The sequence below is a fragment of the Festucalex cinctus genome, chromosome 1 (genome assembly GCF_051991245.1).
Source record: "Festucalex cinctus isolate MCC-2025b chromosome 1, RoL_Fcin_1.0, whole genome shotgun sequence".
NCBI classification, from domain to species: Eukaryota; Metazoa; Chordata; class Actinopteri; order Syngnathiformes; family Syngnathidae; genus Festucalex; species Festucalex cinctus.
In genome coordinates, this window is record NC_135411.1 from 39,271,969 (window position 1) to 39,294,808 (window position 22,840).

General features: G+C 42.6%; 1 protein-coding gene and 1 long non-coding RNA gene across 2 annotated transcripts; one reads left to right on the top strand and one right to left on the bottom strand.

The window, feature by feature from the left end:
* Nucleotides 1–1,017: 1,017 nt before the first annotated feature.
* On the bottom strand, nucleotides 1,018–15,942 carry col1a1a (collagen, type I, alpha 1a). The gene is made up of 49 exons (XM_077534997.1): nucleotides 15,694–15,942; nucleotides 14,088–14,279; nucleotides 13,792–13,817; nucleotides 13,377–13,412; nucleotides 12,458–12,550; nucleotides 11,800–11,868; nucleotides 11,661–11,705; nucleotides 11,280–11,333; nucleotides 11,138–11,191; nucleotides 11,013–11,066; nucleotides 10,874–10,927; nucleotides 10,742–10,795; nucleotides 9,949–9,993; nucleotides 9,805–9,858; nucleotides 9,674–9,718; nucleotides 9,530–9,583; nucleotides 8,956–9,054; nucleotides 8,823–8,867; nucleotides 8,640–8,738; nucleotides 8,385–8,438; nucleotides 8,189–8,296; nucleotides 7,574–7,627; nucleotides 7,382–7,480; nucleotides 7,242–7,295; nucleotides 7,072–7,170; nucleotides 6,921–6,974; nucleotides 6,780–6,833; nucleotides 6,590–6,697; nucleotides 6,443–6,487; nucleotides 6,138–6,236; nucleotides 5,939–6,046; nucleotides 5,690–5,851; nucleotides 5,467–5,520; nucleotides 5,270–5,377; nucleotides 5,126–5,179; nucleotides 4,969–5,022; nucleotides 4,712–4,873; nucleotides 4,402–4,509; nucleotides 4,204–4,311; nucleotides 4,046–4,099; nucleotides 3,594–3,701; nucleotides 3,441–3,494; nucleotides 3,254–3,361; nucleotides 3,106–3,159; nucleotides 2,911–3,018; nucleotides 2,543–2,822; nucleotides 2,194–2,384; nucleotides 1,861–2,103; nucleotides 1,018–1,728 (listed from the first exon to the last, which is right to left on the bottom strand). Exons 1-49 carry the CDS (start codon nucleotides 15,773–15,775, stop codon nucleotides 1,582–1,584), a joined length of 4,347 nt encoding a protein of 1,448 aa, XP_077391123.1. The 5' UTR covers nucleotides 15,776–15,942; the 3' UTR covers nucleotides 1,018–1,581.
* Nucleotides 14,093–18,237, top strand: LOC144027461 (uncharacterized). Its single transcript, XR_013285467.1, has 3 exons — nucleotides 14,093–14,309; nucleotides 15,130–15,238; nucleotides 15,568–18,237. It is a non-coding gene; the product is annotated as an uncharacterized LOC144027461 (long non-coding RNA).
* The last annotated feature ends 4,603 nt before the right edge of the window (nucleotides 18,238–22,840 follow it).

A 22,840-nucleotide genomic window follows, 5' to 3' on the forward strand; every position in this document is an offset into this window, starting at 1 on the left:
TGGTGTTTGTGTCATATGAATGAGGACAAACCTATGGGGCATAAAAGAAGCTTTCAATGTTTCAGATAAGTGCTGGAGAGAACATGTTAACGGTCTAGTGTTAAGATGCTTAACAAACTGTGCAGACCTGCTCCACATCCATGCATTACTGAAGTCAGGAGTATCTTTAGGATACTCAAATTAGATCAAATCGTTTGTAGTTCAACATCTTTGAGGAGGTGCTTGAATTCTTTCTTTTAAAGTGCTCTACAAAGCTGTCCAAGTTCGAGATCGGTCCTGCTGGGGCAGTCATTGAGACAGTGAAGGCAGGATTCATTGTACGACCACTTAACATGCTTTATTTCAGCATTCAAATAATTAAAAACATCTCAAATTATTATACATATACAAAATAGTACAGATTCTTGTGGTGTTCCTCCCAATTTCTTTCTCTCTTGATGGCTCTCTTACTGTGCATTTCAAAATTTTGTATGAGAAAATCCACCTCCAGAAAACAAGAAACAAATGACAACAGATGTTTTAATGAGGGCTGAGGAGGGGAAGGCTTTTGGATAATTTACTTGATTTACATGAGCAGGGGGTTGAGAACAGAAAAACAAACACTGAAAAAGAGAAGTTTCATTTTAGGTGGTTTCATTTTAGCACCAAAAAAAAGGCCTCTGTCACATCACTCAGCTCAATAGTAAAGAACAGTAGAGACAAAGTGGATGTCAGGGACCTTAAACAAGAGAATAGCACCTGTTTTGTTTTTACTAAAGTGCCTCAATGACTCCACTGACCGCCACAACTCCTGCAGGCAAGCACACTTCTTTCAAACTTTTTTTTTTTTTTTTTGAGGTAGCCATAGGATGTTCTTTAAAAGAAAAACAAGTTTTAAACCCATGTTTCTCTGCTGGTGGTTTTAATGTGACTTTGGCAGACAAGAGGAACAAACAAGAGAGTGGCCACAACAGCAAAACAACGTGGCTTTGGGCAGGTGGAGAGCGGGTGGCACAACAACAAAGACAAACATGGCTGTCAGTTTCACCGTTTATTCATCAACACCTGAAACGTGGTACAAAGCAATCGGGTTCTGTCTGTCGGGACTGTCCTTTCATTCCTCTCACCGCAGGGCGGGTGTATAAAAATACAAAAGTCACCTGTGTGTTTCTGTAAACTCCAGAGAGGCCTGGATTGGCTTGGTTGAAGAGGGGGAAGTCAATTTTTTACACTTTACAGAAGCATATATTATTTTCTTGTTGCCAGTGAAAATCTTCTCTATGGGATCCTTGGTGTTGGTGATGGTAAAAACAAGACAAAAAAAAAAAAAAAGAGTCAGAAACAAAACAAAAAAAAGTAGTGGTCCCAAACGCGACGATGCGAGCATTGCCGCATCACTGCCATCTTTGTTGAAGTGCAGGTTTTAGGCATGGTAGACCATTGGAACAATGGTCGTATAGTATCGCAGGATGAGGAGTAAAAAGGGGCCAGATCAGAAAAATGTTTTGGTGGCTTTTCTTTTTTTAAGAGGGATGGTTGCTAGAAAAAAATAAAACAAACACACTCACGCACCACAACATATTCAAGTCCAGATTTCTCTTTTTACAAGAAACAGACAGGTCCAACTTCAAGGCCAAACTCTTGGTCTGGAGCACCAACATCCATAGGAGCGATGTCAATGATGGGCAGGCGAGATGTTTTCGATGTCTTGTACTCAATGATTGTCTTGCCCCATGTACCGGTGTGTGACTGTGAGGGGAGAGAAGAAGTGAATAGGATCAGTATCAGAATTCCTCAAGTTTCATTATTGTCACTTCTTGGGAGAAATCACATGGCATATAGTGGATGTCAAGAGTGACGGATCCAAGCAAATGTACTCACCGTGCAGCCATCCTCGAGGACACTGTAGGTGAAGCGGCTGTTGCCCTCAGCTCTGATCTCAATCTCGTTGGAGCCCTGGAGGATCAGAGCCTTCTTCAGGTTGCCAGTGGAAGCATCCATGTAGGAGATGCTGTTCTTGCAGTGGTATGTGATGTTCTGGGAAGCCTCAGTTGACATGAGACGCAGGAAGGTCATCTGGATGTTGACATCTTCTGGCAGAGAGCCCTCGCTGCCGTATTCGAACTTTGGGGAGAGCAGAGAGCTTAGTGTACATGACGACAGATAATGAAACGAAAGGAGAACGAAGGACCTTGTCGGATTCAGTGCATTTACCTGGAAGCCCTCGTTCATTGCCTCGCCGAACCAGACGTGCTTCTTCTCCTTGATGTTCTTGCTGACGTACCAGTTCTTCATGGCAACCTCACGCTGAGTTGGGGACACACAGGTCTCTCCAGTCTCCATGTTACAGTAGACCTTGATGGCATCCTGATTGCAGCCCTGGTCAGGGTCAATCCAGTACTCTCCTGAAGATGGAGGAGTACAAGATGTCAGAATTCCATTTTATAGCGACCACATAGCATTACCCACTCAAGTCTAATTGAGGTATTAAATCAAGCCTCGACCTGTCTGGTTCACTACACCCACAATGACCATTTGAATAGTCTGTGACAGAATGGCTCACCGCTCTTCCAGTCTGGGTGGCACATCTTGAGGTCACGGCAGGTTCTGGCAGGGTTCTTGCGAGTACCGTCGGGGCTGCGGATCTGCTCAATCTGCTGGCTCAGGGTCTTCAGAGTGCTGTCCACCTCCAGGTCGCGGTCACGCAGAACGTTAGCGTCATCAGCGCGGTACATACGGAAGGGATCGGGAGCCTTCTCCTGGGGCTGGGCAATGAAACCGAGGTCAAATCCACCGCCAGGGGCGCCTGGTGCTCCAGGAGGTCCAGGAGGTCCGGGAGGACCCTAAAGAGCAAAACAAGGGAGGCAGAATGCTGCGTTAACACAGTTTTGGTAGTCCTCTCAACAGTTCACAAAGGTAAGTGAGCCTTACAGAAGGTCCCATCTCTCCAGAGCGTCCACGAGGTCCAGGAGGTCCAGAGGGACCAGGAAGTCCAGTCATACCATCCTTACCAGGAGAACCAGCAGCTCCAGCAGCTCCCTGTGGGGAAAAAAAAGAAATTAATTAAATTCCCAAAAGGAAGAAAGTAGAACACAAAGACAGAATTTCTTTGGTGCATTAACTCACTCTAGGTCCAGCGGGTCCAGCAACACCAGCAGGTCCTGCCTCTCCAGAATGACCCTATCGGATGTACAAAGAAAACCATAGTTGAGATCCATATATGCAATTTCCCACACTTCATAAAAGATGTCGTCATGAGTGTGGAGAGACATACGGCGGGTCCAGGAGATCCCTGCATGCCAGTGAATCCTCTGTGTCCCTTCATGCCTCTCTCACCAGCCTCACCGGACTCTCCCTTGTCTCCACGAAGTCCAACGGCTCCCTATGAGGAGATGATATAATTCACCTGGTCTCTCTTCCCAATTTAGAGGTCTGTTGCGCATGCTCATCATTTTACTTACAGCAGGGCCACGAGGTCCAGCAGGGCCAGAAGGACCAGCAGGGCCAGCAGCTCCCTGGAATATAAAAAATTAATTGGAACATAGCACCATATTGCACATTAATACATTTTTACCTCTCAACTTTGAAAGTTGATATTTTGATAAGACACTCACACTCTCTCCACGGTCGCCACTCTTTCCAGCAGGTCCGACGGGTCCAGGGGCACCAGGGGGTCCGGGGGCACCAGGAGCTCCAGCAGGGCCGGACTCTCCACGGTCTCCCTAAATTGTTCCATAAGATCATCTGTTACTTTCTCTTTTAAAGAAATGTTCACCATTCTGTAGTATTAGCATTGTTGTATTTTCTATACCATATAGTTCTTGGTCAGTGATATAGCGGAGCCAGGACCTATCCCTACTATGACTTTCCAATCAAACCAATCCTGGATTATTATGAAAGGGTTACCAATTGGGAATTGAGCCATTGTCATCTTAATGATGCAAATGGCTTGCTTGCTTAATCATCACAGTATGGAGCTATTCAATCGAGATCAGATCTCATAGAACCTTAAAAAAGCTTCCTGATTGATAGCACATATTGATTGGGTAATGTCCATTGAGCTCACCTTGGGTCCAGCAGGTCCATCACGGCCAGCAGATCCCTCATTACCAGGGGAACCCTAAAAGAGAAACACAATACAGATCAATTGTGTTATACAGTCAAAGAACAAACACATAGGTTGACGGATAATTGAAGTGTACAAGAGCCACTTTCTTGTCATACCTCACGTCCGGTCTCACCAGAGGGTCCAGCCAGTCCAGGGGGTCCCATGGGTCCAGGAGGTCCACGCTCACCAGCGGGGCCAGCATGTCCCTGCTTTCCGGGCTCTCCCTGTGGGTGACATGGCCATTGTGCATTTAGTTGCAATCTAGGAAAATTATGCCTTGGTAACTTTAGGACTAAGTAATAGTTGGAACTTACAGAAGGTCCAGGCAGACCGGGGAATCCTCTCTCTCCTCTCATTCCAGACAGACCGACGATACCACGCTGTCCACTGATACCCTGAGGTCCAGGAATACCGGCACTACCCTGCAGGGGATTGCAGAGGAAAAGTGTTAGACGGCCAAGTGTAGGGTGGAAGAAACGACCAGCAAATAGACCTTTTTTCAAAATTATGTTTAATGCTTGCGAGCAAGGTTAGTACAAATAAAGTATGTGTTCTAAATTTTGGGGACTTATTTCAGTCATGATTTTGTGGTGCAGGATTTATAGTAAAGTGAAAATAACTTACAGGAGCACCATCAGCACCAGGGCTACCCTTCTCACCAGAAGGTCCAGGGGCTCCAGCAGCTCCAACCTCACCAGCGCGACCAGCAGGTCCGGTGTCACCACGGTTTCCTTTGGGTCCTTCCTTTCCACCGGGTCCAGCAGGCCCAGGAGGTCCAGCAACGCCCTTTACAAAACAAGAATAGCATACAATTATCCTTAAAGTTCTGTGCATCCTCCATGCTGTCTGAACTGATCTGCTAACATTCAATGTGGACTTACAGCGGGGCCAGGTGGTCCAACTCTGCCAGCAGCACCAGGGAAGCCAGTAGCACCCTTGGTAAGGAGAGAAAAGGTTCATTAGAAGACCAAATCTTAATGTGAATACGATGGATGAGGATGAAGAGAAGACCTCAAAACAGTAATTGTTCTAACTCACAGCAGGTCCAGCAGCTCCACGAGTTCCCTTGGCACCAGTGTTTCCAACGGGACCCTGAATGAACACAGTACGCAGTTACTTAGCACGCGAAAGCTAATAATGGGCACACAATACAATGATGATTGATGATTTGACTTTACAAACCTGGGGTCCGGGAGCACCAGTAGGTCCAGCAGGACCAGGAGGACCAGCATCACCCTTAGCACCATTGTTACCAGTCTCTCCCTTAGCACCAACAAGACCATCAGCACCCTAAACAGTGGTGAAGAGAAAAAGGTTAGCTTGAGGATTCAAACAACAGCAAACATTTGTGAATGAAGCCAACACATTTATAAACTTACAGGAGGTCCAGCAAATCCGGCAGGTCCGGGTGGTCCGGCCTCTCCACGCTCACCCTATGGTACAGGAAGAGAATATTGCAGAGCTTGAGAAGAAAAAGATGACAGAGAAGTCTCTTCTGCTGTTGGATGGACTAAAGAGCATTATTAGCATTAGCATGTACGATGATGTCATAAGAGAGTCGGGCTAGAGTCTAGCTTGAGAAGCAAAGAGAGGATAACTCACAGAGCCTCCACGGGCTCCAGCAGGTCCAACAGGTCCAGCAGGGCCAGTCTCTCCCTTGTCTCCGGTGGCTCCAGCAGGTCCGGGAAGGCCAATAGCACCACCCATACCACGTGGTCCATCTTTGCCAGGTGCTCCATCAGCGCCCTTAATTCCTTGCTCACCCTGGAGACGGGAGAAATGATCATTATGAGATTCTGATACAGGTGGAGCTTTCTGTTGGTCGAATCTGATGGTGGTGTGATGACTCACTCTATCGCCTCTCAGTCCTGGAAGACCGGCGGAACCACGCTCACCAGGCATTCCCTGCAGTCCAGGTGGGCCCTGAGCTCCGGGGGCACCAGATGCTCCAGCATCTCCCTGAAATAAAGTTGAAGCAAATTAAAAGATTAGATGGAAGAATAACTCACAAGTAGAGTCAGAAATATCTTTCAATTTCAGCCAAGATTACCTTAGCACCCTCGTTTCCAGCAGATCCAGGAGATCCACGGCCACCAGCAGGTCCGATAACACCAGGGGCACCACGCTCACCGGGGAAACCTCTGTCACCCTGAATTAGAGGCGCAGCACAGAGTTAGGGCAGGGTCAACCGTTCAGCTCTAGCTAAATGTAATGTGGACTATTTTCAGGAAAGCGCTTTGGGGAAATTAATCAAAAGCTTAAAAGGGAGATTCCAAAATGTCATCAGCCCGCTATTTCGCTTTTACACTTAAAGTCTTTATAACCTGTTATCAGGAAATGGTGATTGTGACTTACTCTTGCACCAGCAACTCCTGGGGCTCCAGCCTCTCCTGGCACACCCTTAATTACAGGGGAAAAAGAAAAAAGACCAATTAGTTAATTGAAGAAGAAAAAAAAACACTTCATATAGTCAGAGTTTGATTAAATTAATGAATTCTGCACCTGCTCTCCAGACTTGCCACTCTCACCAATGGCACCTTGGGGTCCTGGAAGTCCCTGGAATCCTGGAGGTCCAGCAGGTCCTGACTCACCTCTCTCACCAGCAGGTCCCTGAGAAGAGCAAAGGAAGGAACATTATAACCAATAAAGATTGAGCAGGTGGACTTTGGAGTTAATGTGTTCATCTACTTACGTTAGGTCCAGCAGGTCCCTGAGCACCAACCTCACCGTCCTTTCCTGGGGCACCCTAAATAACCACAGATATTCAGTTTTGAGTGTCGAGCAAGCTTGTTTAATATGACAAGGACTGCATAACGTATCACTGAGAACTTACAACAGGGCCAGTAGGTCCCATCACTCCTCTCTCACCGGACTTTCCAGCGTCACCCTAAGGACAGGTGGGGGGGGGTACTCATTTATCCTGCATCCAGATAGTTTCATGGATCTGATCAAACATGCTTTGTAGCTTGAGACTTGGTACTTACAGCGGCTCCCTTGGCTCCGGGGAATCCCATAACACCAGGCTGGCCTCTGACTCCAACAGCGCCAGGGGGTCCAGGGCGGCCATCTTGTCCAGGGGCACCCTGGTGAAGTGGTTTCATTAGCTCATTGTGCATTCATTCAAAAAAGTGAGGACATTAAGATGTGGACTTACAGTAGCTCCCATCTTGCCATCGGGTCCAGGGCTGCCAGGGCTACCAGTCATACCCTGAAGGTCAAAGACAAATGTTCAGAAGAGGATATGGCCAGTCCAGAAATGTTGTGTATCATAAATAACTAGCAGCAAAGTTGTACCTTAGCTCCGGGCAGACCAGGCTCACCAGTGCGGCCGGACTCACCAGTGGAACCTTTAGCTCCAGCAACACCAGGGGCACCGCGCTCACCAGTGGCGCCCTAAGATTGTCAGAGAATAATTATTTTAACACCATTGACTTCAACAGAAAACAAACTACAGTACTGACACCAGTGCATATGTGCTGTACTCACTTTGGGTCCAGAAGCGCCATCAGCACCAGGGAAACCACGGCCGCCAGTGGCACCCTGTAGAGGGAATCAAACAATGCTGCTTAGGTCTGTGAAAAAAAGCTTACATTTTTTAGTAAATGTATTCTACCAAGAATGCACTGTTCAGGTCACTAAAAGGGCAATAAATTGGTTAACTTTACTTTTCCCACTGTTATCTAAACAAAGTAAAGTATGGTAGACTTCCTATACACATTTCATTCACATTAGTTATTTGAACACAAACTGAATGTGTAGGCCTACAGGAAGTTGTTGCAAAATATTATAAAGAAAGATCCTGACAATCTTCTGTGGAAACTCCAATTTGACCTTAAAATCTCTGATTCAGAACAAAAAGGCATTAATTGATTATCTAATCATTAGCTATAGATGATGTTTTGCTCATGAAATAACAGCCTTTTTCCTAATAACCTGTAGGGGGCACTAATGTTTGTGTATGTTGCACTGATTAGATACAGTGCCGGTGGTATTTCTGTGCAATGTTTTGATGTTGCCTGGTCTCAAATTACACCCTGTGCTTAAGTATAAAGACATCATGCATAACTGAGCTGAATTTTAACTTTTTGCTGTGGCGCTTACACGCTCGCCAGGAACTCCACGGCCTCCGACGGGACCGGGCTCTCCTCTGGCTCCTCTCTTGCCCTCCTCACCGGAAGGTCCTGAAGGTCCTTGAACTCCTGGGGCACCCTGCACAATAAAAAGGTGCACACAAACATGAGCAACCACATTACATACTGTACTTCCAACTGCTTCTAAAAGTTGGTGGTGAACTTACAGCATCTCCCTTGGCACCAGGCTCTCCCTTAGATCCGGTGGCACCAGCCTCACCCTGAGACAAACAAATAAGCAAGCATAAACAAACATTGCCAAAAACAAATAAATCAACAGTAATCAAGAGTGATCACTCAAAGACAATTTTAATAATCGGGCTACAAGTGCAGACTATGTAAGCGTCATTATTGTGAAAATCCTATTCTTTACATTTTCCACATGAAGAAGATAGCACATGGTAAGCAAACGTTTTACTCACAGTGTTACCCTTGGATCCAGGGGCACCAGCAGCACCTTGGGGTCCTGGGGGTCCACGGGGTCCGGGGAATCCGGGAGCGCCAGCAACTCCGGCAGCACCCTGTAGGGGGCAGCATACACTTTAACATCAGCTCTGTGTCTCTGCTGCAAATTTTTGCGGCTTGGGATCACATCTTTTACTTACAGGAAGTCCCTTAGGTCCAGCAGCACCATCAGTTCCGGGGTTGCCCTGAATGAGTACAAATGATTTTTTTTCATGAGGACACACTCTTTTTTGACTCATTCAGTCTCATAGGTGGATTTGTTTTTTTACTTACAGCAGGTCCGGCAGCGCCAGCGGGTCCGGGGTTACCGGGCTCACCACGGGCTCCAGCGGGGCCCTCGGGTCCACGAGTACCCTGAGCTCCAGCCTCACCCTAAAAAGTGGGTTATATGATTAAATAATAAGCTCGCAAAAAAATCTCATGTTGAATTTAGCGGCCAAAAATATGGTCAAGCCTAATTTAAGAATTATCGTAATTCAAATTAAATTATGAATAAAACTTATTCTAAAGTATAAAGAGTGTGAAACATACTCAACATATTTCCAAACATTGACAGCTGATATTTCTCCAAAATTTCCACAAATGAAATCCCCATATTAGTGCCTAATGGATGCATTATAAGTCATAGGATGTCTCAGTACATGGCAATATCACTCAAATGCCAAATAATACATTTTTTTTTTAAATATATATTTTGTTACTCGTCTATCTACCAAATGCAAAACCCCAAAACAACAAGCTCCCTCACACTTTCAAACCTAGCTCCACAACTTCCTAAAGATAATAATAATAAAAAAAACAAAACTTCTCCTAAGAGAATAAAATGTAAAAAGTGTTGCGTTTGTACCTTGGCTCCAGGGCCACCGGGGAATCCAGGAGGTCCAGCGGGGCCGGTGGCACCCTAAATAGAAGCAATCAATCCAACATATTCAAACAAATGTGCGGGACAGGCCATCAAGTTTGAAGATTGTGCTTCAAAATGCACACTTACGGAAGGTCCGGCAGCACCAGCGGCACCATCGTTACCACGAGCACCCTGCGGCACAACGATAAGCAAGTTTGGCTCCCATCTGTGATCAATTGACTGAATGATGGGGTGAAATAAAAGGTGCGCGGACTCACAGCAGCTCCAGCAGGGCCAGCGCGACCTCTCTCGCCAGGCAGACCGCGAGGTCCCTGAAAGATGAGAAAATGAGGATTAAATCCATATGATCTGGCATCGTCGGAAACAGAATTCAAGATGGAGGGCGGCTGGTTTTTACTCACCATGGCTCCGGGAGTTCCGTTCTCACCAGCGGCTCCAGTCTCTCCCTAGAAACAAACACAGGCGGGTTAGACAATGTTTGTTTGATATGGCCATTTTATGCTAATGGGTCTGAAATAAACTGAAATGAAACACTGATTGTGAAGTTCATGAACAATTGACATTAAATTGGAGAATAATGAGACACCAGTCAATCACATCAAACTTTACCAATACTACTTCTACTAATACAGAGCTACTACCACATTGCAGCTAGTTCCTGTACGTCTGTATGTTGTATGTCTGCACTGCTGAGTAGGATATTGTTAAAATCGAATGTATCGTCATATATGGTCAACAAGAGGTCATTTCTAGTGTCATCTCTTCCAAGATAAAAATGCAAACATTTTCAGACTAATGTTAAGGCAAATAGGCAAATAAATATTTATTTATTTTTACTTTGTCATAGTAGCCATTTTTATGGGGTGAGGTAACATATTTAACTAAAATGAGTGCTACACATTTCACGATAGTCAGTAGAACAAGAAATGTGATTTTTTACCAAGCCAATCAGGGTAAAAAGGTAGTGTAGTAGCACTATCATTATAGATATTACAATTACTGATTCTAAAAATTTGGTTCACTGTCAAGTCAGATTTTGGTTGTGAAAATAATTACAGTTCCAAGCATGTTTGCGCTATTTATGCAAAAAAAGCAGCCAAGGAAACACAAAACTGAGACTCATACATCATCAAGAATTTCAACAGTATTGTGTTTTTTTAGCGTGTGTGATTCAACAATCAAATTGTCATTTACCTTGGGTCCAGCAGGGCCAGAGTCTCCCTTGGCACCATCCAGACCGCTGAATCCCTAAAGGGAAGCAAAGATGGATGAGTCACGTGTCTGGACATGAGATGCAAGAGAAACGTTTGCTGGTGTTGTCCTCACTCTGTGTCCCTTGACGCCGGGCAGTCCGGGGGTTCCTGGGAATCCGCGAGCTCCCTGGAGGATGGCGAGAGTTTGTTAAGGCTCCTCTTTTGCTTCCATGACGTCATTCAGGTGAGGCGTGTTGGCATTGGTGACTTACCTGAGCGCCTGCGGGTCCACGCTCACCAGTGCGACCAGGTTTGCCAGATTCACCCTGAAAGACAAGAAAGTTGAAATGGCGCGTGGGGACGCGAGGAGACTGGAGATGAGGTACAGTCCACTTACGTCCTCTCCGTTCTTGCCGGAGGGGCCAGCAGGTCCACGGGGTCCCATGGGTCCCTGCAGAGGACGACAATTAAGCACAAACAGTCAGAATGGCGTCAAGTGACTTTTGTGGGTTGTTTGTTGCTGTATTCGTAGTACTCACAGCAGGTCCGGGCTCTCCAGACTCACCAGGGGGGCCAGTGAATCCCTGAGGGCCCTGAGCAGACGATACAAAAGCACTGTCAGTAACACAAGTTTCATAATAGCCATTTTTTGCTATAGACATGGCGTGTTCCAAACAATCACTTCTTTTGGTATAGACGAATTCACCATAAAAGACGTACAACAATTGTGGTTATTGAGAGTGAGCTGAATGCTGGTTCCTGATAGGTGGGATGCAAATTGCCATATCAACAATATATACATTTTTTTAAATGGTTTATACCAACAATAAGTGATTTTTTTTCTTTGTTTCCATCGGAAATACTCAAGTGGAATTTTTAAGTTGGTCACAATTTAGTGTGGGCGGAAGTTGTGTGCTTACGCTAGAACCGGAAGGTCCAGGAGCTCCACGAGGTCCCATAGGGCCCTGTAAAAGGAAATCAGAGAGGTTAGAGCCCATGAGATCATAATTGCAATTGAAATAATAAGCATGCTTCTGTGTGTGTATGCGAGGGACTTGCCATGGGTCCAGGAATGGGTGCAACAGGAGACTTGTCTGAATAGCCGCCAGACATCTGAGGGGAGAAGTTCTGCAAGAACATAAAACCATGCACAAATGTTACAAACACATACAGTAATGGCACAATTGCACCATGACTCCATACAGGAAATGTGCCCAGACATTTATAGTATGTTGTTAATGTTAATATTTCTTCCCAGTAGCTGTCTGTCCATCGGGATATCAATTGTTGGTCAATACCGATGAAGTCAATGCTTTAAGCAAGTTGAATGTTAATATTGACATGACATGAGCACGTCATTGTTAGTATTGTGGCTTTAACATATCAGTAGCCTGGTGATCATTTTGTAGTGTGCTGACATTGGCTTGGTTAGCAAACTGGATTAGCCTAACATTCGACATAAACAAATAGAATTAAGCTTGTTAGGACCCACTACACAACATAGTAGTCTGTATATTATTTTACATTACCATCTTAACAATAAGATGAGTGTTAAGATAAGATATAGATAATAGTCCTGACTTCATGATGAATATTATCTGGAAGCAAGCGCCACATGGCTTTCTTGCATGAATTACGTCAATTGTATTCATAGTCTCTCAAAAATGAAAACGTCAACAGCAGCAACAAAAAAATTCAAGGGAAAATCTTGACTTACTCCACCGAGGCCGGGGGGTCCAGGGGGGCCGGGAGGTCCAGGCAGACCAGGCTGGCCGGGGATACCATCGTTACCAGGGGGACCAACAGGGCCCTGCAGGGGGGAAGAGAAAAAGGAGCAGGTTAAAAGTCATCATCATAATACAATATTGTTTTTTTATGAATATTCATTCTTCATTCATCATATCAGTCACATTATCAATGGTTATCATAGCCTGTTTATATGTCTTAATTCTGTTTACTGTGATGGAAAAAAGCAATAATCCTTTCCAAACATTGGTAATACCAGAGAGGGACCATGTGACTAACCAGTAACAGTGGTCATGTGACCTTAGGAAACAGGAACTAGGTAAAAAAAACAACAACAACAACTTGAATATGACATATTCATAACCAATCTCTGCGAGTAAAATACAAATACAATAATAAAACATTTCAATGATTACAAGTAATATGCCAAACTAAGCCGCAATGTACATTTGCAATCGATGGTCAGATCACCTCAAACCACAACACTTTATAGCGATATGAATCACCACTGGAATCAATCAAATAAAAACACGCCTGAAGATAGTTGAAATTATTTTACCAATTACCTGACAAACTGAATAACCACGGCAATTGTGCCTATGAAACATCATTTTTCTCTTTCAAACAGGCCTCCATGTTTTCATTTAATGACATTCAACTGATACAAACTCCTGAAGCACAAAATGGCTGCCATATTTTACACAATAACATGACTCCAATAACTAAAAACTGGTGCAAACAGGACCAAAACTTGAATGCAACTCAGTGTGACTTTCATCATAATCTCCGTCTTCACAACAAAGTGCAAACACATCTTCAATTCCAACGTAAACACACATGCACTGGAGGCGAAAATGAGAGCTGACAGGTGGATAAAAATCTGCACTTACTCTATCTCCCTTCAGTCCACGGTCTCCCTTGGGTCCCTGGAACAGAAAAAAATAAAAAATAAATAAAAGACAGTGTCAGCATTTTAGCAAAGGAGACAACCAATTAAACTCATAATGTGATTAATTTATCAGAACATGAATGACGTCATCAATTATTGTATTTGTGGTTAAGGAAAAAAAAAGAATGAAAATGCAGTTTACATTAAATTTAGAACAATAAATGTTATGTGATAAATAAAGTATGCCATAGCAATTCATAAATTAAAACAACCAGTACTGAAATCAAGTTGTGATTGTTGATGGTATGTTATGGTTAAAATCTATGATGATTTGAAATCATTTACAGGAATGCTTTATTCAAATCAATTCCATATGTACCAATTATAATAATGTCATAATTTAATAGAGTATTTACCTCGACCTGAGACTGACCCTGGTAGCCTGCAGACAGATGAGGAGAAACATGTGTGTTAGTTGAACATGTTAAAATAAAGGTTCATGTCAATTGTTTTGTAAATAGTGGGGCTTAGTTGCAACATATTCATTATTATCCTATTTTATAGTCGTGAAAATATCAGTTTAAATGCACCGATAAAATGTTTGTTGCTTTATTGTTATAATCATTTTCATTGTTGCAAAAATGGTGATTCAAATGAAATGTGTCTATATTACCATGTGACTATGTTTTAGGAGAGAAGCAGGCTGGAGTACCTTCGTCGGGGCAGATGGGGCAGCACTCGTCATGGGGGATGACGGGGTTGGGGCAGTCGGTTGTGTCCTCGCAGATGACCTCATCGCACATCACGGTGCCGCTGTCGCACACGCAGATCTGGCATGGCTCGGGTTTCCATACGTCACGGTCCGCAAACACCTGGCCGTCGAGGGTGCAGCTTCCGCCCGAGCCTGCGGGGGGCGACAGAGGGGCACAGACGGGTCAGTCGGCTACACTACACACGAGAGACAATAATATACAAAACCACAACAAATCATATAGCACCTGTTTGGCAATTTTCTAAAAAGGTATTAAAGAATTTGCGACAATTATTTAAAATGTAGGATAGTTATAGGCTTAGGATTAATTACGATGAATGTAGGGGAAATGATCAGTTAAATAAACATTTCAGCAGCTGATTTAACCTAATATTAGTAGAAAGACCACTCCAATATTACATCATTTAAATACATGAAAGTAAAGTTTATGTGTCACATCGCAGATTTATATTTCTTAGGATAAAAAAAAAAAAAAAAAAAAAAAAAAAACGGGTTAAATGACCTCCCAAAATACCAGCGAGCTGAGCTCAGACCGGCTGAGGGCTTGGCAGCAGCAGCTGGAAACACTTCACATGTGTTTGCAATTACAGCGCCACGTAAAAAAAAAAAAAAAAACGGCAGAAAAGGAGAGGGGATGGGGCGAGAGGGTGAAAACGGGGGGCGTCCAGATGTGTGCGCAAAGTTCACAGGCCAGCCACTAGGTGGCAGTGTAAGACTGACAAATCTCCTCTGCTTGAGACAGCTTTTTTTTACGACCCTTTCTAGACAACCCGCATCTGGAAAATTGAAATTCTGCTCCTTTGTTCTTGTTTTGGGAGCGTAGGAACATTACTGAGAAACTGATCAATCAATATAGACGCACCAAAAGCACACTTTTCAGTTTTTAGGTGAAAACTTCCTTCATCTCATTGCACAGAACACATGATGAGCACAAATGTTTCCTGCTCACCTCCTCCTTTCCCTCTCTGTTTTTCCACCCAAGGTCTCGCTGTCCCTCACCTGGCAGGCCATAGCCAGTGTTACTTTGAAGCCTCCCCTGCTGTTTGATGTCGAGGAATATGCTGCTGGGGATGCATTTAAACCAAACGGAGGTAAAGCATGCTGAAAGCCGTGTGCCTCTTAAGGTTGCAAATGTGTGTGTGTAGGATTGCAATCCTAAGAAAATGGTCCAAATAAGGGTGGATTTGGTAAACCATGCTTCTATGCTCGGAACCCTGGCCTGGAGGAAAACCTGCAGCGACTTGCTTTGCATGCATTAGGGTGGGGGCGGGGGGATGGGAGACTAATGCAAGGAGAGGAGAGAGGGGCCTCCTTGGGATGCCCATTGCATGACGCAAACCCTATCTATCTATCTATTGGAAACATTGCGTTGATCAACGTTGCGTTATCTAATAGACACGCTTCCTTCCTCCCTGTCTAGATCTAATCCGCCACGTCCACGCGAAGACAAAATATCCACTTTGCGAAATGAGGAAAGCAACAAAAAAAAAAGTCAAAATTCTGCTTGAGAAGCTCCACAAAGCAGTGATGAGATGATGAGACTTACGGTCGTCCTCGCCCTGTGCCCTCACCAGAAGCACCGCTGCGCTGAGCAGCAGCGCCAGCCGCAAATCCACAAAGCTGAACATATCTAGATGCCTCTAGACATGTAGACTCTTTGAGGCAAGAGAGGAAAAAAGTTGGAGGTGTCTTCTCTTTCTGCTACACTCCACTCATACACGGGTGTTTGGGGCAGGGTCCGCTTGTTCCACAGTCCTCCTGACCCCAGCAGAAAACTCCCTACTGCCTACACTAACTTTCCACCAGGGTTTTTATATGGGAGTCTGAACTGGGAGGCGCTGGGACTGCAGCGGCTGGGACGCACCCTCGTTACCCTTTTGCTGGAGCTCACGTTTAGGGAAGACAAGAATGGACCCCTCCCTCAAAGGAAGGGTAAAAAAAAAAATAGATGAAAAGAAAGAAAGGAGGGGAAAAAAAGAAGGTCCCTCCTTCCATAATTCCACAGCAGAAGGGTTGGAGTTTGGATGAGGAAAAGGGGGGAGAAGAGAAGGAAACCTGATCCTGAAGAGCATCGCTTCGCTCGAGGAAGATCTCCTCCTCCAGCGGCGGCAGCCACACGTTCAGTTCAGACTTTATTTCTGGTCCCGATCTGCTTCCTGATCCACATTGACTTCACTTCGGGCTTGTAAAAGTCACATTATCCTGCTTTACTTGACACATTGCACTTCTGGTTCATGCAAAACCCTTTGGAATGGGATGGGACGGTTTCACGGCAAGGACTGCATGCCGGTAACCTATTGCGTGTGTTTGATGGCCGCCATTTTGTTTCTTTCGCCACATTAACCATCTGTTGTGATTTGCATCCACTTGCTGAGCTTTTAAAATGAAATCACGGGCTACTGAGCAGTTGTCATCAAGCGCTATTGTGGGAATTCTACAGGCTCCATGGATGTCTACCAATATTTCTTGCTAGCCCACACAATATGAAAATTTTGCTAAAGTATCACATTCTTCCACTGCACTTCCTCCCCGTATAATGTTCAAAAGATTTAGTAAGTCACAAAGCCAGTCATAAGAACGGACTTATTGCTATCTATCTTCATTCAGATGCAAAACACCACAGAAGCTCGTCTGAATTAGACATTGACATCATGATGTGCTGCCCCAAGATTACACATCAATTGGTAATATCAATACTAAGCATGTTCTCCACCAGAACTACATTTTATAAGGGCAATAATATGCCTGGAGCAGTTTGAAGTTAGCCACCATGAAAAGTTGATAGAATGGCTAACATGAGTGAAGACTTCTCCATATTCAATAATCTGCCTTTTAGAGACAGCTAGTTTCATCCATATCGACCTAGTATCAGCATATTTAAATGTTTCTTCTCACACATCATAGCCCTGTGTAAGACAAACTGACTATATTATCACATGGATTGTTTAGCATTCTGCTAAAGACTGCAATAATGGGCATAAATCTTCCCACATGGCAATTACTTCAAAATGTCACATGACTGTAAGATTCATTGATTCAACTAGGTCCTGGAATTGTAAAACTTAGTGACTTTTGATTAGCTGACATGTATGGATCAACATAAGCCTCCTCAAGTCATCTAGGACACGAACATCATTTCTAATGGGATCCCACAGGATGTTATTGTGCATTTAATACTCCAAAAGTGCCTGTTTAGAAATATTTGCACAATTGAGGGCTTCGCCAACATTATGATTGTGATTAGAGATGAATAATAAAAGCCCCTTTTACAGCTTCCCACCCCTCACACCATCTTCAGAAGGTGGTGTTCAGGTGAGCTGTAATTAAGCAGAAGCCCGCCATTACGACGGAGCAGATGCGCTGAAGGGCGCCGCGCCGCCATCTGATCCACCAGCAAGCAGACACGTTGCACACTCTCAAGCTGGCCAACAAGTCCAAGTCACTCCTCCTTCTCTCTTGCTCTCCCGGCCCCTCTCTCTCTTCTGCTCTCCCACACTGCAGATACCTTCACATTATCCATGTGTCTGCCTGTTCCTTTTTTTTTTTTTTTTTTCTGGGAGGAGGATGGAATGCGATCTGCCTTTCTTGAGGAAAGAAAGCAGGCAGAAGAAGAAGAAAGAGAGCTAAGTGCCACCTCATCGTTCCCTGATTCGACCTTCAGCTCGGCTGTGGGAGCGTCACAAAGCAACACGATTGCTCGCATACGTCACAAAAAAAAAGAAGAAAAAAGAAAGTCTTCTACCTAATGAAAGTGCAACTGGATGGTAAATGCCACATTTACATATCAAATCCATCTTGGTTGAAGAGGAGGACAAACTGAACAACTGTCCATATAAGTATGGAAAAATAGTGTTAGTTAGGAGACATGGATTCTAAATGCATCTCGTCAGACTCATTACATGACATTTTCAACTGTTGCTACTGTGCATGTTATCAGAATAAATAATGCTAAAAAGAAACTTTTATGTACACAAGCATACAAACTGCTCATTGTACATCTTCTTTATGTGATGGCCTTCACATCGTAAAAAAAAAAAAAAAAAAAATCCTCGGTAGTTAGCAATAACATTTCTGTTATGTCATAGCAGTATCATGATTACAGCCAATATCTGAGGGCTCTATTTTTGTAGACTGGCGCCCGTGTGCTAGGTGTAAGAATGGGCACAACGGCTAAACAGGAGCATCTTAATTTTTGTGTCGGCGCAAGTCTAGTCTAGCATGTTTGTGAATTTGGTAACACCTGCCAATTTGGTCACCAAAAGTAGACTACAGTTTAGACTCGGTAAAACCAGGTCTAACTAGTGGTGCAATGCGATTGTCATGAGAATAATAATAATTTTACCACAGCAGAGATACACCTTGCAAATTAAATAGGAGTACCCAGAAAACACCCACACAAGCATGGGGAGAACGCGCAAACACCACACAGTTAGGCTGGAGCTCGGATTTGAACCCACAACCTCAGAATTGTGAGGGAGATGTAACTAATGCTGCCTAAACAATTATTTACAATTAGGCTAATACAGAGTGCATTGGTATACAGAGCATACAATAAATATGTTCTACCGCTATCAAATCACATATTGATCTTCAATATTTATCTGGCAAATCGATGATGGGAGAATGTCATGGAAAGGTTTGAGATTCCAATATGAGAGGAAAAACGATTGAAATGATATTAGCTATTCCCAAAGGTTGAGGACAAAGATGGTCTCAGTGAAAATATTTGGCAAAACTATTGTGTTAAAATCGAAAGAGAGAGAGAGAGAGTGCGTATCAGTGACAAACCTTTGTCATTGCCCCAAAATAGTTTTTGTTCTGTCCCAATTTTTGAGTTGGGTATCAAACTTTTATGATGATGCTAACAAACAAAAGGACGGGGGGAAAAAAATAGCCACAGGACTTTAAGATCATTTTCCTGTAAAATGCACCTGAATCGCACTTTGGTCCATTGGGTCCTGTCCAAGCCAGGACGTTTTTTTTTTTTTTTGTTTTTTTTTTTTTTTTTTTTTTCTTTTTTTTTTTTTTTTAACCGAATCATGCTCGAAGAATAAAACTAGCTTTGAGCCTGGAAGGTCAAAAGGTTTTCATCCTGTTGCAGACCAAAAATATGGAAATGAAATGCCTCTTTCTTGTGTCAATGCATTTTAAATCAATTTGTGTGAATGTTGTGTAATCTTATTACATGGTGTTAAATAAATTGGCTCTTTGAGACCCAGTAAAATCCACTCACAAGGGGGCCAAGACCACCCACCAAGATGCTTGTGCCTTCTGCTTGAATTTCTATTTTATTTTAGCATACTAGCTAAGTTTGTGTTGTGCAATATTAATGTTGAGTCGTTTATCACTAATACAATAAAAATCTAAATAAATAATTGTGTGACTTAACTTATCTTTAAGAGCCTGTCACAGATTTACTGAAAATAATGTTAGGTACACAGCACAGGCCGCATACGCGAATACGTTAATTTTGGCATGCACGAGTCCCACACATTACGCTAAGAGAATCTGCAAGCTTTTTTGTGTGACATTGTGTAATGTGGCATGTTCCTTATACATCAACCTCTGAAAATATTACAACAATCCTCCCAATATGTTGTATTTTATGGACGAAGCATTTCCCAGATGAAGCAACATGCGCTTCTGTAGTGAGCACCTCAAAGGAGAGGAAAGTTCTATATCTATAAAATCAGTAATATTGGGGCAATCATTTTAATCTTTGACGATTGATGTCAGTTTTCAGATATTATGCAATGTTTAGCTTTTGTACATTATGCGTTTTAAGACTATCCCAGGCAAAATCACAACATCTTACATTAGGGTCAGAACTTAAGCGCCATTTGAACTAAGTGTTTGTTGTCGTGCAAATGGATGGTCGCAGATTGAATCCCAAGTTTCCCCTCAGTCTTGTGTGTGCGTTAGCGAGATACAAAACTGCATGAGGTAGTGTTATGAAAACATTGTGTGACTGAGCATTAGGTCAGTCAGTCACAGGACAACATTTCATACATTCACACTGAGTGGGGACTGATGCACAAAAGGCACATGAATAAAGCCCTGTACCATGTTGGCAGTGAACATCGTTTGTTTAAATTGTGTAATCGTCTTGAAATTTGGCAAAATAATCCCAAATAACAATCCAGAATGTCGAAGGACCCCATTGCAGCCTCCAATCGTTTGGTTTGTGGATTTTAAAGGAGCAAATACAAACTCAGGGTTGTTGAGAAGAACGTGTGAAACGTGTGGGGACAACTATTAGCAAGTTGCAAAGTTGACTTTTCGCCACACTAACGACATTTGACACTTAGGATAGATGTCAACACACACGTGTGCTTCTCTTCTTGCATTGTTTAGCACATGGACTTTATATACTGTTGATATAGAAAAAAAAAAAGTATACATGCTCCTTTTAGAATCAGATTTCTAATAGTTTTAGTTCCTATTTTTATTACAGTTAGATTTTTATTCCGTTTTGACTTTTTTATTTAATTTAATTAGTTTTGATTAGTTTTTAGAGCAGGTTTTATTTTAGTTTCACTCAGTTTTTATTTATTTTCTTCAAAAATGCTTCCATTTACCGTGGTTTAGTATTTATTAGTGATAGAATTTGTTTAAACTAAAGTTACAGTGGTAAATGGTTATCTGAACATCTATGAATTATTGTGTAACTAATGATTCATACCCACTGATTAGTATATAACTACAAACATTCATTGTTTCTGAAAACTTTACTATTTTAGAATTCTGATACTTTTTGAAAAATGAGAGGTTTGTGTTGGAGGAAAGATATTAATAACAGTCATTGTATCCTGGCTTGTAATAGTAATTAACATTGCAAAGCAAACGGTCACTTCACCATCAAAGACGCTGCAGCTTTATGACGCGCCACGAGACATTTTGTAAAATTGGCAGTTCAGATATTGATCCTTCTGGAGAATAACTTGGATTGTGCTTCGAGGGGAGAAAGTTTCCAGTGCCCAGGTGTCCAGTTTGTGGCCGCAGGTCGAAGCTGCTACTGCTTCTGCTTACGAATTATACAACAGGATTTGGATCAGAGCAAGTAAGCATATTCTTTGTCACAACTTTATGAGGCTTGTTGTGTGAATTATTTCAAATAAGTTGTTGATGACACAACATTTACTATCGTGCGAAGTGTTTTTGAACAAAAGATGAAAGGAGATCTGTCACAAATGCAGCAAGATACTTTTCTACATACTGACCAAGACTGTCACAAAATGTGTTTAGGTGCTCCTGATATGAGGAAGCAATTCAGACTCCGACTCAGATTTATTGTCATTCAGCAAACATAACATCGAAGATGTTCACCGAATGAAATGTCAAAAATGCACAGCACGAAATAAAAACATAGAATAAAAAGTTATAAGTAAATCTAAAAAACTAACAAAAAAAAAACCTTTACACTTTCAGAGGAGTTTTTACTCATATATTGCACTTGTCCCTTTCATTTTCTATTCAGCAGTCTTATGGCGGTTGGATAAAAACTTTTCAAGAATCTGGCAGTTTTGTTACATACGGTACTTCGTTAGAGTAATTACATTATAAAATGATGTTTGGATGTTGGTATTAACTTATTGAATGTTTTAATTTAATGAGCGCAAATTAGACAATTCAAGAGTGTGAGCACAATTTACTGGAAAAGTGAAAACGAATTTCTGAAGTGGAACTTGAAAGTGGAACACCATGAGAGGCATCATCGGACTTCTGCATAGCATGTCAGGAATGGAATCAACACTGCAAGCAAGTCCAAAAATATTCGACATACTGAATATTGATGTACACGTTTATTAAACTCACTAGATAAACAATTCTTAATAAATAAACAAAAACAAAATATAAGCAAATCCATTCTCATTTTGAATGGAAGTGAAGTCCAGTTTCATAATATACAAAAACAACAGAAATTGGATAAAATCTAATGTAATAATATGCTTTGAACAAAAACATACAGGTTTGGCTGCGTGATATTTACAAGCCAAATAATTAGGTGTTTTCCTGGTAAAACGTTTGAAAAAGGCTGTAATTAACTTGCTGGAGATTTTCAACATTAGCATGCCAAAACAATTTATTGCATCTAAATTAGCAATTTGTTCAGAGTGCAGCCTACATATTTAATATCTATTCTTTTTACTTATTTAAATGACTGATCCAGAAAGAAAAATTTATTCTCCATCATGACTTATGTTGGTGTCAATCCATTTTCTACTGCTTATCTTGTTCAGGGCTACAACATTGTACATGTTACTGACGAACCTTCCATTAGACTTCCATTATGTCAGTGGCATGGGCAAATGGGATGTTAATGACAAAAATCAAATCAAATCAAACTTTATTTATATAGCACCTTTCATGCATTCAAATGCAACTCAAAGTGCTGAACAAATAAAACATTCATAATAAAATAAAAAGAAAATGATCCTACCCACAGACACACACGCAAACCACAACATGGCGGGGCACAGAAGAACCCTGTGAAGAAATGACCAATCTTATGATCTGAATGCAATTCCATGCAACAAATCTGTTTTTAGGTTGAAACGTCAACACTACGGTGAACACACAATACTTAAGTGATAGGCGGCCATCAGTCCAGGTGTTGCACGTTTGCTTTCTGACGCCCATCTGTCAAGAAGGTCAAATGAGGAAGGCTTGAGGAAAGATGCTTTCTGAAAAGC

Excerpts from the sequence above, each read along its gene's own strand:
- col1a1a (XM_077534997.1), bottom strand. The coding sequence starts at position 15,775 with ATGTTCAGCTTTGTGGATTTGCGGCTGGCGCTGCTGCTCAGCGCAGCG. Across the intron at positions 11,869-12,457 it reads GACCCCCCGGCCTCGGTGGA|AACTTCTCCCCTCAGATGTC; the intron begins GTAAGTCAAGAT and ends ATGTTCTTGCAG. Across the intron at positions 3,362-3,440 it reads CTGGACCTCGTGGCCCTGCT|GGAGCCGTTGGACTTCGTGG; the intron begins GTAAGTAAAATG and ends ATCTCCTCATAG.